At 37.6% G+C, this 15020-nt stretch overlaps 1 protein-coding gene across 4 annotated transcripts in view; it reads right to left on the reverse strand.

Annotated features, from left to right (window-relative positions):
* The window catches only part of LOC103292564 (methionine-R-sulfoxide reductase B3), a 298232-nt gene that overhangs the window by 112124 nt on the left and 171088 nt on the right, over positions 1–15020 (reverse strand). For all 4 annotated transcript variants that reach the window (XM_054718887.1, XM_054718890.1, XM_054718891.1 and 1 more), the window contains 2 exons: positions 9832–9940; positions 8131–8208 (listed from right to left, as the gene is read on the reverse strand). In XM_054718887.1, coding sequence (XP_054574862.1) covers positions 8131–8208; positions 9832–9940 — 187 coding nt within the window. The remainder of the gene's footprint in view (positions 1–8130; positions 8209–9831; positions 9941–15020) is intronic.

Consider the following 15020-nt stretch of genomic DNA (forward strand, 5'->3'; position numbering starts at 1 on the left):
ATAGTAAATATTCCTTTATTAACTTTTGGTCGAGAATATGTTTGTATATTTTCAGAAAACAACTCCGAGACCATGTGGATTCTGGCAATAGAGAGGAATCGACAGGACTACTCCAGCCATGAAGACAGAAAAGAAGCAGTCCAGAGATGGAAGATGCTGACATGGCCTTCCCATACTAGCAGGTAGCAACTGTGAATCACTGCAGGTTGCCCAGGACCAAACCAGAGAGGGTTGGACCTGCATTACCACCATTTGTCCACCATCCAGAACTGAAATATCATTGCTGACATGTACACATAAGGAACTGTTTGACATTGAAATTGAGTCGCAAAAGAACTGTTGGCCCAGAAAGAAACTCACTACACTCTGATTCATTTGCCTTTCAGCATAACCATTATTGCTTGTCTCATTTTCGGTTCTTATAAGTGTATTTCTAGTAGCACATGATCTCACTCATCTAGGGGTAATGATGAACAACATAGACTGATGAACAAGAACAGACCCAGAAACAAGGAGGAATGGATCAGACTGTCAGGCCTCAGAGGGAGAGTAGGGGAGGGTGGGGATATAGGGGAGAGATCAACCAAAGGACTTGTGTGCATGCATATGAGCCTAACCAATGGTTAAGGACAACAGGGGGTGGGGGTATGCGTGGGGAGGGGTGTGGGATGGGAATGGGGGGATGAGGACAAATATGTGATACCTTAATCAATAAAGAAATAAAAAAAGAGCACGTTGCAGGCTTAATTCCCAGCCCTGGTCAGGGTGCATGCAGGAGGCAACCAATCAATGTGTCTCTCTCACATCGATGTTTCTCACTGTCTCTCTTCCTCCCTTCCAGTTGTTAAGCCCAGAATTCGGGGTCCCCAAGAAAAACCACCAGGGAGCCAGACAAGTCCGATGCAAAAGCAAAGAGTCTGTATTCAAGCTGGCTTGAGCTCAGTCCCACACGCGCACACACTCCGGCGCAGTGGCGAGGTGGGGAGAGGAGGAGGAGCCTTGGGAGAACAAAGGCTTTAAAGGGGGTCCAAAGCAGTGGGTGGGGGGAACGTTTGTGGCCCCATTGATTGGTCAGGGGGCAGGGGCAGGGGTCTGGTTACACGGGGGGGGGGGGGGGGGGGCGGGGCGGGGTACTGTGCAGCTTGCCTAATTTGGACTGAGTCTACTTCTCTACATTCTTATTGGCAGGTTTATGCAACTGTTACATTCTCGCAGTTTTCTAAGAAAAAGGAGTCATATACATAGTTACACAGGATGGAGGGTACAGTACATTTTGTGCTGTCCTGCTCTGCCCTTTCACAGTCTTTCTAAAAATCAATGGAAAAATATTTTTTAAGTGAGGATTAATAACAACAAAATAAGTGGTAAAAATTTGGAATACAGCTACTTGAGAAAATGTAATGAGAAGACAATAAGTGAAAATAAAATTATCTTTAGTTTCAAAAACTAGATTCCTGCCCATGAATCCAGCTGCTGCTCTACCTCACAGATGTTAAAAGGCCTAACGGCTTACTTACATTGGCTCCTTCCTTCCCGTCAGGATTCCAAGGGGCTTCCCTAAGGATAACAACCAGCCAGAAGCTGAGTCCTTCTGGATCATCTGCCACGAGGGATCTGCTTACTTTTGGTTCAGCCCTTCCTATATTAGAATGGTCTTCAATTTTCCACTTAAGTACTATGACAAACTCAGATTTTTTTAAGGAATTGAGTGTGTGTGTTCCATTTGTCCCCTTTGTGCTGAGCAAAATAACCAAACTAGAATGACCAAAGCAAAATATTAAAACTTTATTTTCCTAAGATTCTTTAGCTTTCATCTTTTCTAAAAGGCTGAGTATTCTATATCCATTTGTATACTGGCATGTGATCTTCACATGGTACTTTTCCTCTCTCAATTTCTTCATCTATAAAATGTGTCGTTGTGAAGATTAAAAGACTTAATATATATAAAGCACTTAGAACCATGCCTAGCATCTGGTAAGTGCTATGTAAGTGTTAGCTCTTGCATTAGTATTATTATTCTTACTAGAGGCCCAGTGTACGAAATTTGTGCACTTGAGGGGGGGTCCCTCAACCCAGCCTGCGCCCTCTCACAGTCCAGGAGCCCTCAGGGGGTGTCTGACTGATGGCTTAGGCCTGCTCCAGCCGGCAGTCGTACATCCTTAGCGCTGCCACGAAGGCGGGAGAGGCTCCTGCCACCCCACTGCACTCGTCAGCCATGAGCCCAGCTTCTAGCTGAGCAGCGCTCCCCCTGTGGGAGAGCACTAACCACCAGGGGGCAGCTCCTGCATTGAGCATCTGACCCCTGGTGGTCAGTACTCATCACAGTGACCGGTCGTTCCGCCGTTCAGTCGAATTACATATTAGCCTTTTATTATATAGGATTATTATCATCATCATCATTATTAGTGAACCTATATAAAATGAGCCATTAATTCAGTGCAAGGTTTGGCAAGTAAATGTATACAGAATAAAACTATCCTATGTGGTTCTTCAAAGTCTTAAAGTTATTAGGAGCTAATTACACATGGACAATATTGAATAATATTAAGGTTTATCAGCTAACAAAGAAAAAAGTTCCTATTGAGGCTGTTACACCCCTATTTGCTTCTCTTTTCACCCACAGAAATAGTCTTGTACACTGTTATGGCTTACTTCTCATTTTCATCATGCTATTGTCTTACTCAAAAATATCTCCACAATCTGTCTGACAATATTCAGACATGCATCTGATCAAACAAATACTTAGTGATTATGACATGCCAGGGAGTAGAGACAAGCATGGCTAAGATACCTCCTTGCATTGTGGAGTTCACTTATCAGTGGGCAAACAGGCCCATAAACAGATAATTACAACACAAAGTCGTGGAATTATAACACAAAGTCAGAGAGTGGAAGAGAGGGAGTTCCTTGTATGCACAAAGACGGAAGTGCATACAAGGAACTATGGGAGCAGGGATGAGGGACAACAAAGTTCACCCTGGAAGGCTCGGGTAGGGCTTCTTGGGAGAAAAGATGCCAAGGCTTAAAATATTTCAAGTAGAAACTGAAATGTCTCCTCTGGTATCCAAGGGATTCCTTAATAGGTTCCCTTTAGCACTCCAGCCATATCTCCCATTACTCCCAAAATAGCTCACCTCCCTACTCCTACTGGACCAGTCTCCTAACTATTTACTTTAAAAATCCACTTCTGATCCTATCTCCAATTCCTCTTCTCATATGGCATGCTCTATCAGGCATCCCCTACCTGGGAAAAACGAAACCCTTCTCTCTGCCTGATGAACTCTGGTCTCAGGTCCTTCATGACACCTGGCCCTGCTTTGATGCAATCACATGCCCTCCTATGATACATGAAAGCATTTCTTCAAACAGGCACATTTGGGTAGACACTAACATTATCTTTCCACATTTATAACTGTTTATGTGTTTTCTTATCACTCCAACAAAATAAGTACATTAAGGGGAAAAGAGTTCATAGGTTGTTTTACAACACCTGGCAAAGTGTCAGCCAAAGAAAAATATAAGTGGTCATATATACTTTTTGAATTAAATTATTTCACCAGTGCCTTCTCTGGTTTATCTGATGTGCAATAAATTCATTTTATGACATTTTAGAAGTTCAAATAACCAGAAGAGAGAACATTCTTACTTCTGTCAGTTAATTTACTAACTGAAAGTCAGTAGTACTTTATGAGAAACAAACTAGCCTGGTAGAATTTGTGAATGTGAAGAAAATGTGAACCATGGAATAAATTACACATTAGGTTTAGAAGCAGTCTGTGAATAAGGTTCTTGTACTTGGAAAACAGTAAGAAAGCAGTATATTGTTGAGTGGGAATGTATTTAGGGCAAAGTATAAAAATGAAATAAGAATAATTGAATGGCCTTTTTTATAAGGAAGTATTATATATATCAGTCAAGTAAATGAAGAGGATTACACAAATATGTGAATGCACGCACGCGCGCACACACACACACACACACACACACACACTGTGTGTGAATAATGGAAAAGGCAGTTGGGAAAATAACCTTTTCATATTGCTAATGATTAGGCATTTTCAAATTCGGCACTTTTCTTTCTTCTTTTTATTTCCTGTTTCCCTCCCACTGTTATTTCTCATATTGTTCTGCTATTTAGTCTTTTCTGCCTAATTTTCTTCCTTCACTCCCTGCTAACAAAACTTTACATGTTCTCACACACACACCACTCAACTGTTTCCTACAATCTGTGTTCAAAGTACAAAACCAATTATTTGAAGAGGGTATCCAATAGCGATGCCATTGATTCTCTGGACCAGTGATTTTCAACCAGTGTGCTGCAAGAATTTTTAAAACATGTAATACCTGACTATTTAGTCAGGGGCACTGACCTCTTTTCCCTTAGGATCTATAATAATAAAAGTGTAATATGCTAATTAAACTGGATGTCCTTCCAGACGACCTTCCGGACAAAGCCGGGGCTGTGGGTGAAGCCCGGGTTCCGGGTGCCAGAGGGAAGCTGGTGCCAGCAGCCAGGGGAAGGAAGGCCTACTCTTGCACAAATTTCATGCATTGGGCCTCTAGTGTCAAATAAGAAAATGACAATAGCTAACAATAATAGCCATCCAATGTGAATGAATCAAAATTATACCTATTTTTGTCAGATTATCAAAAAATATATTTTTTTAGTATGCTGCAGAATTTTAATAATTAGTTTATGTGTGCAAAAAACTAATGAAAAGGGTTGAAAATTGCTGCCCTAGAGGGTAGATTTCCAGCAAATTCCAGAAGGCAGAGTTCTGGAAAGTTGCATTATTATGACACTACAGTGACTTCTCTGCTATTTAGTGAGCTACAGCCATGCCCTCTCCAATGATCTCAGCCTTAGGGAGAGGAAGATGGGAGGTAGGGGTTTCAGGGGAAACTTTTTCTTGGGCTGTATATCAGTCCTAGGGCAGTTCTTCTAATTGCTATTTCTGTATTCTTGAAAATTTCTATTTACTTCTTACTAGACCTGTAGTGAGCCACATGTGGCTCTTTGGCCCCTTGAGTGTGGCTCTTCCACAAAATACTACGGCCTGGGCGAGTCTATTTTGAAGAAGTGGCGTTAGAAGTTTAAGTTTAAAAAATTTGGCTCTCAAAAGAAATTTCAGTCGTTGTACTGTTGATATTTGGCTCTGTTGACTAATGAGTTTGCCGACCACTGCACTAGACAATCCCTCACTATCACAGTCCTCTGTTCAGGTAATGATTCCTTATAGTAAATCTTCCTGTTCAGATTACTGTGTGGTTTCTGTATCCAGACTGGTACTGATTGATACATACTTCCTCTTATATTTTAAAGTAACAACTAAAATATCTTATCAAAACTTTAAATAATTGAAAAAGATGAATTTTCTGGTGTTCTATATATAAATTACATGCTTAAAATATTTTTTTTCAAAACTTTAGAGCTGCCCAGCCGGTGTCACTCAGTGGTTAGGCATCAATCTATGAACGAGGAGGTCACAGTTCAATTCCCGGTCAGGGTATATATCCAGATTGCAGGCTCGATCCCCAGTAGAGGGAATATAGGAGTCAGCTGATCAATGATTCTCTCTCATCACTGATGTTTCTATCTTTCTCTCCTCCCTTCCTCTCTGAAATCAATAAAAATATATTTAAAAACAAAAACAAAACCTTAAAGCTATATATAATGAATGGAGAAGGCCACAATATAACCTGCTAAGGCAGTCCTATCTGTCATATCTATCAACCAAATCAGGCTTATGATCTGTCCCAAGAAAAGACTTTCATTTTTTTCTATCTGAATAAGTATATAAATATGCTGATACATATTCTCACAACAACCATCTCACTTAAGTAGACTAGTAGGGAATGGACAGACAGACAACAGATGGAGAGATAAATGAGCAGACAAGCAGGCGGGCAGACTGAGCCTTGCCAAGACGAAATAATATTTCAATAATTTTTTACCAGTTCAGTATTTTTCAATATTTTCTTGCCTTGCTTTCATGGGTCTCTCCTTCAGAATTAATGCTGTTCAGAATTAATGCTTTATGCCTTAGATATTTTACCCTGGGACAATAAATCACAGTAAGAGACCTTTTGTGAAGTTGGAGAAGGCTGATTATGATCAAGGAGATAGGAAGGAAGAAGTGGCCAACCACAGACTCTCTCAGACACATCAGTTTCAGGAGAGTGTACATACAGAATCTGAGGACCAGAAAATTGGTTCCCTCAAAACTGTCCATGCCCTGTGGTCCCTAGAAAGTTCTCTGGTAGGAAGATATTAACACTAAATCAATAAACTACCATTCTACAGTAGAGGCTAACGCAGGTATATTTCCTAAATATACCTAAAATGGACAGGAAACCAAATAAGGACAATGTTTTTATTTTTTTTTAATATATTTTTATTGATTTCAGAGAAGAAGGGAGAGGGAGAGAGATAGAAACACCAATGATGAGAGAGAATCATTGATCGGCTGCCTCCTGCATGCCCCCTTACTGGAGATCAAGCCCGCAACCCAGGCATATGCCCTTGACTGGAATTGAACCTGCGATCCTTCAGTTCGCAGGCCGACACTCTATTCACTGAGCCACGCCGGCTAGGGCAGGACAATGTTTTTAAAGTAGAATAATAAACCTGCCTCCTTAGCGCAGTAGGCAGCGCGTCAGTCTCATAAAGTAGAATAACAAGATGAAACCATATTCCATAAAAACTTAGAACATCAAAGCTTTCCTTCCAAGAATGCTAAAGGAAACAGAGGCACTAGCCCATTCACATTAAATGTGAAACTTCCCAACCCCCGCCAGTACCTGTGTTTGGATAAGGGTCTTCCTTTTCGTTTTTGTGATTCAAAATTTCACATGGGTTAAATCCTTCATTCACAGTGGTTCTGCTTTTTATTTAAAACAGAAAGTTTTCCTCAGATTCATTACTTTATTGAATCACATGATTTAAAGAGGTGGAGAATCGTAAACAAAAAGCAAAGGGGATGTGGCCAATTTTTACCTTTTGGGATATTAACAAGTTTAACATGGCTCAGCAACTATCTTAAGTGTTATATCAACTATTATGACACACACTAGAGGTGTTGAAATACAAGGATGTATGTTTTCTGAGAGAAAATGGGTGACAATTTGAAGGGCTGGGTTTTCAACATGAAGAATAAATACTTAAGAAATCAGAATAGATTCTCAACCAACACTAATGTGCAAAAAGGTTTATGCAAGCTAAGAAGGGTTTGAAACTTTGAAAAAAAATTTTTCAAAGAAACTGTTTCCTGTTATTTCTAAAGAAAAAAATCTGTAAATATTAGTGCTTTAAAAGGTAAACATTTATGGAGAAATATTATGTTTTACATGCTACACATATTAGATTGTTTGTTCATTTCCCCTAAAAAATTTGTAATTCTGTCTTAAGTACATGACATTTACTCTCAATTAAGGTTTCTGCCTTTTTATTCCCCCAAATCAGCATCCCACAGGAAGCACAGGGCTTCTAGGATTTTCTCCTCCTAGATAAATACATTTTTGGTAAGAATTTTCCTTTCTTGAATAAAATTCATAATCTCCAGAATACACTATCTGAATTAACTATTTTGTGGAAAAGTCAATGCACTGCCTATTTTATAGTAAACTATTGAGATCTTTAAAATAAAGATTTTGGATCAATGCAAAAACTGTTAAACTCATATTATGTGATTTGTTTATATATGTACAAGTATCTGTTATAATTCCCATGTTACTTTCAATACAGGTATTGCCCTTCATTGAAGAAATATGAATAATCAACTTGGTGGATATTATTCCATCTGAAGGATACACATGAAGAACTTTCATTATGGTCCAAAAAATAAATGTAGGGCCATTACTTGATAGAAAAATTCAATAAATACAGAAATATTTTTACGCTCACCAAAATCTCTTATAGCTCTGCTAAGCACCATGTTTACTACAATGAACAAGCTAATGTTGGGTATTTGAAAAATACAAATAGTGCAAAATCAACAATTACTTTTATTTTGTGGGAGGGAAACAGAAATATGAAAATCTAGTAATGTAAAGACTCTGATATGAACAAGCACTAACTAGTTTGTTGCCATCTGTGATGTGCCCATAGCCAAAGGTTTGTAACATACTTACTTGAACAATGGAGTTCCACAGACAACACATTTATATATTCCAGGATCTTTGTGATGATTATATTCTCCTTCGAAGGCACTGATAAACAACAAACAGAGCATTTAAAAAATTAAGTAAAGTTAGCATTATTTCTTACAGAATGTATTTACTTAAAATATATTTCTCTAATAAATCTTTCAAGGGCTTTTTGTCCTATAATGAGAACAGACCAAACATATGGAAATCTGAACATTACTAATATATTTCAAATCTATATAATAAAATGTGCATATAACTACTCCAAACTAGTCTAGGTTAAATAAAAAAAATTAAGCCATGTAGTTACGTAATGCTTAGGGGGGAAAAATCCTATTTAAAAAAAAAAAAAAGCCTAGTTCAGATTTGCAGAAAAAAAGACAACATTACTACATAAGATTTCTGCTACTCTGCAGTGTCCAAGAGTATACACCAGAAAATGCAGAAAGATCCAGACTCCGAGTGGAAGGAGTCTTGTTTTTTGGTTTGAAAAGGAATATTGCAGCTTTAAGGGAATATTTTTCTAAGTTAACAATCTTAAAGGCTAGGAGGTCATTCAGCTAATACAAATCAGCTGTGCTAGCCCAACAAAAAGTCTATGTGCTCTGCAGCTTGTTTTTATTATCCTTTCACCCTCTTTATGAGGTCCAATTTTTTTTATAAACAGAATTTTTAAGAATGACCTAATCTCTAGTTGTTTGTGTGCATTAAATCATTTTGCTAGTCATGTACACAACAGGACGGGTAGAAGTCCTCCTGGGCTAGGACTGAAGTCCGCCGCTAACTCATTGTGTAGTGAGGGTGGACTTCGTCAGGGATTCAACACTTGGTAAATTCAGTAAACAGTATCCACTGTGACAGGAAGAGAGTGTTGCCTATTAACAAGAACCCCATGTGTGGTAAAGAGCTCTTTCAGCTCATGAATGAAAACAAGAAGTTACATAATTAATAAATTCGGATCAGAGGTAAGTTACGGCCTTATGCCAAGCTCCATGGTATAAATTAGACAACAAAATGGTTGGATCTTGGCAAGTTACCTTTGAGCTGGAATCAGCTGAGAGAGACTTTATTCACTAAAAAGAGTCTTGGAAGTGAACAAACTCTTTTTTCAGGACTTAGGGCGAACTTCCAAGGACCAAAGCCATGTGAGGGCAGTTATTGAAAATTTTTGACATTCCAACCACAAATGAGCCAATAAATACTTTCTCCACATGTGCTTCAAAAAGAAATTGGAGTGGGGTAGAAAGGAACTAAATTATGCTACCTTCTTTTTGCAGCCAAAACGTCTATACTTACAATGGCCACCTTCAAAATTTCAGCATTCTGGCATAGCGCCATGTCCCTCATGGTTTTGCTTACTGTGATGTCTTCCCAAAAAATGTACCTAAATCGCTATTACTTCCACACATTTTGTAGTAAACTAAAAACAGGCCCTTAATAAAAGCCTTGTGACTTTACATAAGATAGAGTGTTCATTAAATGGGGGAAAGAATAAATAAAACTTAGTCTTAACCTAAACAATACCATTTTCAAACCTTTTCAAGGATCCTAATTTGTAGTCTTTAGCAAATAAGTGTAGAATCCTTTAAATGTCAAGGAAGAGGATTCAAAGGCAGAGGCGGGCGGTGGAGGGGAGCGAAGAAAACTAGCTTTCGCTTAATGGCTTTTTCTTACATTTCACCTTACCTTTCGGTCCCTTTCTCCTGGGTGACATGATACTGCAGGGGTGTCAGCCGCTTCCTCAGTTCCTGCTGGGAAAAGACCACCTTACAGTTCTTTGTATCCCTACATGACCCTGGAAAGAGAAAGGATATGGAGGAGGAGGCTTTTTAGCTTGAATCCTAAACAATTGCTTTGGCTGGTCGCCACAGCACAGCTTCTGCAGTCACTTGTCAATGACCAGATCAGTCCCTAAAGCACAAATTTACCTGAATTGCAGCTGATTATTTCTCTAAAACAACAAAAAATGTTTCTCAAGATTCAGGTGGTTGCACTGGAGCACTGACAAGGTGCTGTATCAACTGCGACATGACAGTAAAAACTCACTGAACACTCACAAGATAGGAGTACATCCTTTCTGCCTCCCAATACCTTGAATTCTTTTTTTCAAATAGAAAATTTGAAAAGTATAATTCTACTTACACTGTATATATAAGATGATGGGCATATTATTACACAATAATTCTCCATTCAATAATGTTAGGTTTTAGTAGAGAGGAAATTCATCATTCAATTTACATTCTGGGTGATTTAAATACCATCTTATTTAAAAAAACAACAACAAAAAACATATTTGTCATGACTAGGAATTGTTGTTCTCTGTGATTCTGTTAGATACTTCACTATGTTCTATAGAGTTCTCAAAAACAAATGTCTTTTTAAAGACTGTATCTTACCATGTTAAACAGGCAGAAAGAAACTTTTCATAGACCCCAGGAGAAGACATTTACACTAATGCAGACTCACGAAGTTCCAAAGAGAGGGTGATAAAAAATGGGGAGGAGGAAGGCCAAAGAGAAGAGGAATCGTGAATGCAATTTATTAAGAGACCTACATTTTCTTTTAGCAAAATATATCTAGGAGCACTTCACTGATTAAGTGTATTTGAAGGGTGAAATACTTTTAATGTGATTCTAATAACAATGGCAGCTTTTATTTCAACCTATACAGACTGCAGTAAAATGTTCAGACAACACCTGTTTGTATGTAGTATTTTATTTTACCTGCACAAACGAGTGAAAAGAAATATAACTCCAGGACAAGGCAACCTTCCTGGCTGCAGTAAAAGTGCTTTTCTTTGCCATCCATCACAGGGGGAAGGAGGCTCACAGATGGCCCTACCTGCAAACATTTCTTGTCATGTTTTGAAATTACTAAAAGAAGGCTTGCTTAGTTCCCTGAATATTAAACTCAACGTCTTTTGAAATATAAAGACATATGATTTAGGTGTAGAAATGCTTTATACTTCTTTTACTTTTAAGGCACCTAATGTTCACAGTATGTGAGTTCCCTGAAACTAGGAGAAAACTAACCAGTTACCCTGATGGTGGGATGGAAGGAGGGTATCAGCTTCCAGACTCAGGGCCACCAAGGCAGAGGGACTGGTTCTCTAGGAGAAAGTATGGAGGCAGGAAAGGAGCAAACCAGAGGCAAAGGAAAAGGTGCACCTTGGGGCAGGCCGGGGGCTGTCAAACAGCGCCTTTCCTGACCTTACCCACAGCGTTGGCCCTGCCCTGGCCTGGAAAGATCCTTAGGAAGAGCTGGCCTGTCGTTAATGGCGAGGGGGTCTCTCCTCGCCCTGGGCCCACCCCCCATATTACACTAGGCTTTATCCAAACACCTACTACTTACACTGTTAATACGTTCCAAGGCGTAGATAGAAATGTTTCCCTGAGAAATGTCCTGTCAGAACAGACCTCTCCACAGCTTGAATACAGAACTGCTCTTTCTTAAATTAAATAAGCAATTGACTGTGATAGGCCCCTTTCTGTTCAATTCACTCTAGACTTCTTAGACATTATCTTTTTATTTCTTTATGTTTTTGGTAAGCGTTGTATCTTTGTTGATTTTTGTTCCAAAAAATAATTAATTGCAAATTTAACACAACAAAATATCTTGGTTGAAATTATTCTTCCCAATGGCATGGATAGTTAAAATCTGCACAATTAGAATTAAACAATTCTGTCCAAAATATTTTTGCTAATATATGTTCATTCATACAAAAAGACCAATTGTGTTCCCAAAGTTGAGAGAACTAAGCTACCCATCTGTATGTCATTTAGTACAAGAGAAGCAACTGCAGGTTTAAATTACATGGTATTGGATTGCAATTTCCTAACATTGGATGCTTTTCTGCTTTTTTACCTTGAGTCATTTACGAAGGAGTGTTCATAAAAAGTAGCTTAAAGCACAGATGCTTGCAAATCGTTTAGGCAAAGATGTTTCTCTCTTTTTCATTCCCCTCTCTCAAAAATCTCTCTTTTCTGAAGAATAAAACTGTTGGTCAGTATTGATGAACCATGTCAAGTATTTGTAGAAGGAGAAAAGGTAAAATTGAAAACATCTGATTGAAGTAAATAATACAAACATAAAAGCTTTACTAGTGAATGAAGGGTATTGAAGAGACTTTAGCTCATAGATTAGAAATTACTTTTGATCTAAACATTGTTAAAAACAGATTATTTTCCACTATGAACCATCTCATTAACTGTGCTGCAGAGACCTCGTTTTAACGGCGAGCTTTGAAAGAGCACTGCTGTACCTTTTGTTAGTCTCCGTCTTATTTGGGCGGGGGATAGAGATTTCATTCCAGCTTTCTTTGTTTGTCTTTCAAGAACCACTAAAGCAGTATTCACACAAATTTTGTAGGAATGTGCCCTATGTCATAGCCTACAAATTATTTGGTTTTGGTGCCCTTAAAGGTCATCTTCCAAATTAGCAAAATTTTCCTACATCCTGGCTTTTCAACCTTAAATATAAATATTGTTTCCTAACTGTAAGTGAGGTTTGTTCTTTAAGAAAGGCTAGTGCTTATTTAAAGTTGTCAACTTTGTACATTTTTATTCTTTGGTCATACTATGTTCTCAAAATAATTAGGCTGTGAAAATGTACCTAATAGCAAAAGGAAGTATATGTCAACTAGAAACAACTACTGTGATTTTATATGAAACAACTCAATGAGAAGTTAGTCAGATTTTAATAAATTTCTTGTCACATGGTTTAACAATAAAATACTTCCAGGACAACTGAAAACTATACAATACATTAGTTCTTTAGCATCACAACCAAAAATTGGCATATACAGGTCAGAGCAAAAGTAAGTTTACAGTTGTGAGTACATGAAACAGAGTTTATTCTTGTATTATTTAACCATTATTGTGTTATTTACCATACAAACAACTGTAAACCTACTTTTGTCCCACTCTGTATAAACAAAGAAAGCCTTCGATTTTGTCTCTGATTTCCTTCTTCCTATTAGACTCACTTTCCTAAAGTCATGTGGTGCCACTGTTAATTTTGAAGAAATCGTTTCATTTTGAAATTCTAGAATAATTCATTTGATGGTTTCCCTTTACTATCTTCACTTAGGTACTATAATTTTCTTATTACACAGGGTAATTTAACATTAGTATTATGTGACATCTGCTCAATAACCTCTAAATTGGCTTAGAAATATGTTATGAAAAGATTTTTCCCTTTATTTAAATGTTTAATAGAGTACTTTGAAGGTAGAAGTGTGTGTGTATACATGTAACACAGTATTTGAGGGGCAATACTGCCACTTTGATATCTAATCACAATACCATTCTCTACAGAGTAACTGTGGTATAGATAAGATCCATCGTGGGCCCAAACTAAGGGCATTTATTTACTGAAATGTGCCCAAAGCCTCTTTTTATATTAAGGCTTGTTCCATGTTGTTGCCTCAAAGGCAATATTGTCTTGAAGCTCCAATGGGAAGCCTTTGCTCTAAGGAGTAATAAACTTACAGCAAGAGTCCATGTTCTGGCTCGGCTTACTTCCCAGTCACGTGACCGTAGCAAGGCAGTCCCTGACTTTGTATTACCACCCTCACAGGTCTGCTCTAAGGAGCACAGTACCACTTAGTAAACACTGAACAAATGCAACGTTACGTTATCATTCTGATTATAGTAAATCCCGCAGTGAAAACTATATTTTAAAAGGGAGCCAAGTCAGGTATTTCAGTGTGCTGCAATAGTTTACTAGTAATTAGTTTTCTATACTAATTCCCTCAGAACAGTATTTTGCTCAAGTTATCATTGAAAATGTTTAAAATAGGAATTGAAAGAGGATAACTGAAACAGTACCTACTATGTGTCAGGCACATTAGGCACTTTTACATGAACACATTTAATCCTCTCAGTAATTCTAAGAGGCAGATGTCATGCCTATTTTACAGACACAGAAACTGAGGTTCAGAGGTTTAACATAACTTACTAAAGACAAAAAGCAAATATTAGGTATATCTACTCAAGCCGAGGGCTATCTGACTGCAAAGCCCATGGTCACTGTATTTTCTGTGAGGAAAAAATATGTTGCAACTTACTTATTTAATTATGCAATAACTTTCAGTTTAAAAACTATTACTGAAAATTTAAGATAATAAGGAAGAAAAGTTATAATCACCACAGTACAGTACATTCAGAAAAAAATAAATACATTTGTCTATTAGCTAACGTCTGTTTTCCGTGTTCATTCCTTCAGCACAGGGTCAGTGACAAGGTTCAAACGGGATTCTCACAAAGTCTATAAAATGTTGAAAGGCTTTTTAACTTCCTGTTAAGAAGTAAATCAGATCTGTTACCTCAATCTTAAAGCACTTTAAAGTCATAAATCTTATATTTCAGTGTGAAAAATCAAAACAAAACCTAAAGATCCCATAACTTTAATTTTGCTTCTAGGATCAGAAAAAAAATGAAACTATTATTTTCCCAAGATAATAAGTGAATAGTAGATAAGACTATCTTGTTTTGTTTTAAGTTTACTAGATTAAAACAGTAAAATTCATGTTGAAATATCTTACTACTATATTTTAAAATAATACACTTTCATTTTAACAAATAAATTTCAGCCAGTTATTAATTTGTCAGATTGGGAATCTGAACAAAATTTTATTCCATATATGCAATGTTAGGAATTTCTAAATAAGTGGGCACTTATAAAACCATATCTAGTCCATTTTTGAGGTATCATGTAAAATAATATTCCATAAACCATTTTTTGTGTTTGTTTGTTTGTTTGTTTTACATGCCAGTTTTTCAATAAAGGCTTTTTTAAAATACAAAGCACAGGAGAAGCTTGTAGAAGCATAACCAGTTCTGATTTTTCTCTCAGTGTAGACCTATGAAGGGAAA

This window comes from Eptesicus fuscus, chromosome 7, assembly GCF_027574615.1.
Source record: "Eptesicus fuscus isolate TK198812 chromosome 7, DD_ASM_mEF_20220401, whole genome shotgun sequence".
NCBI classification, from domain to species: Eukaryota; Metazoa; Chordata; class Mammalia; order Chiroptera; family Vespertilionidae; genus Eptesicus; species Eptesicus fuscus.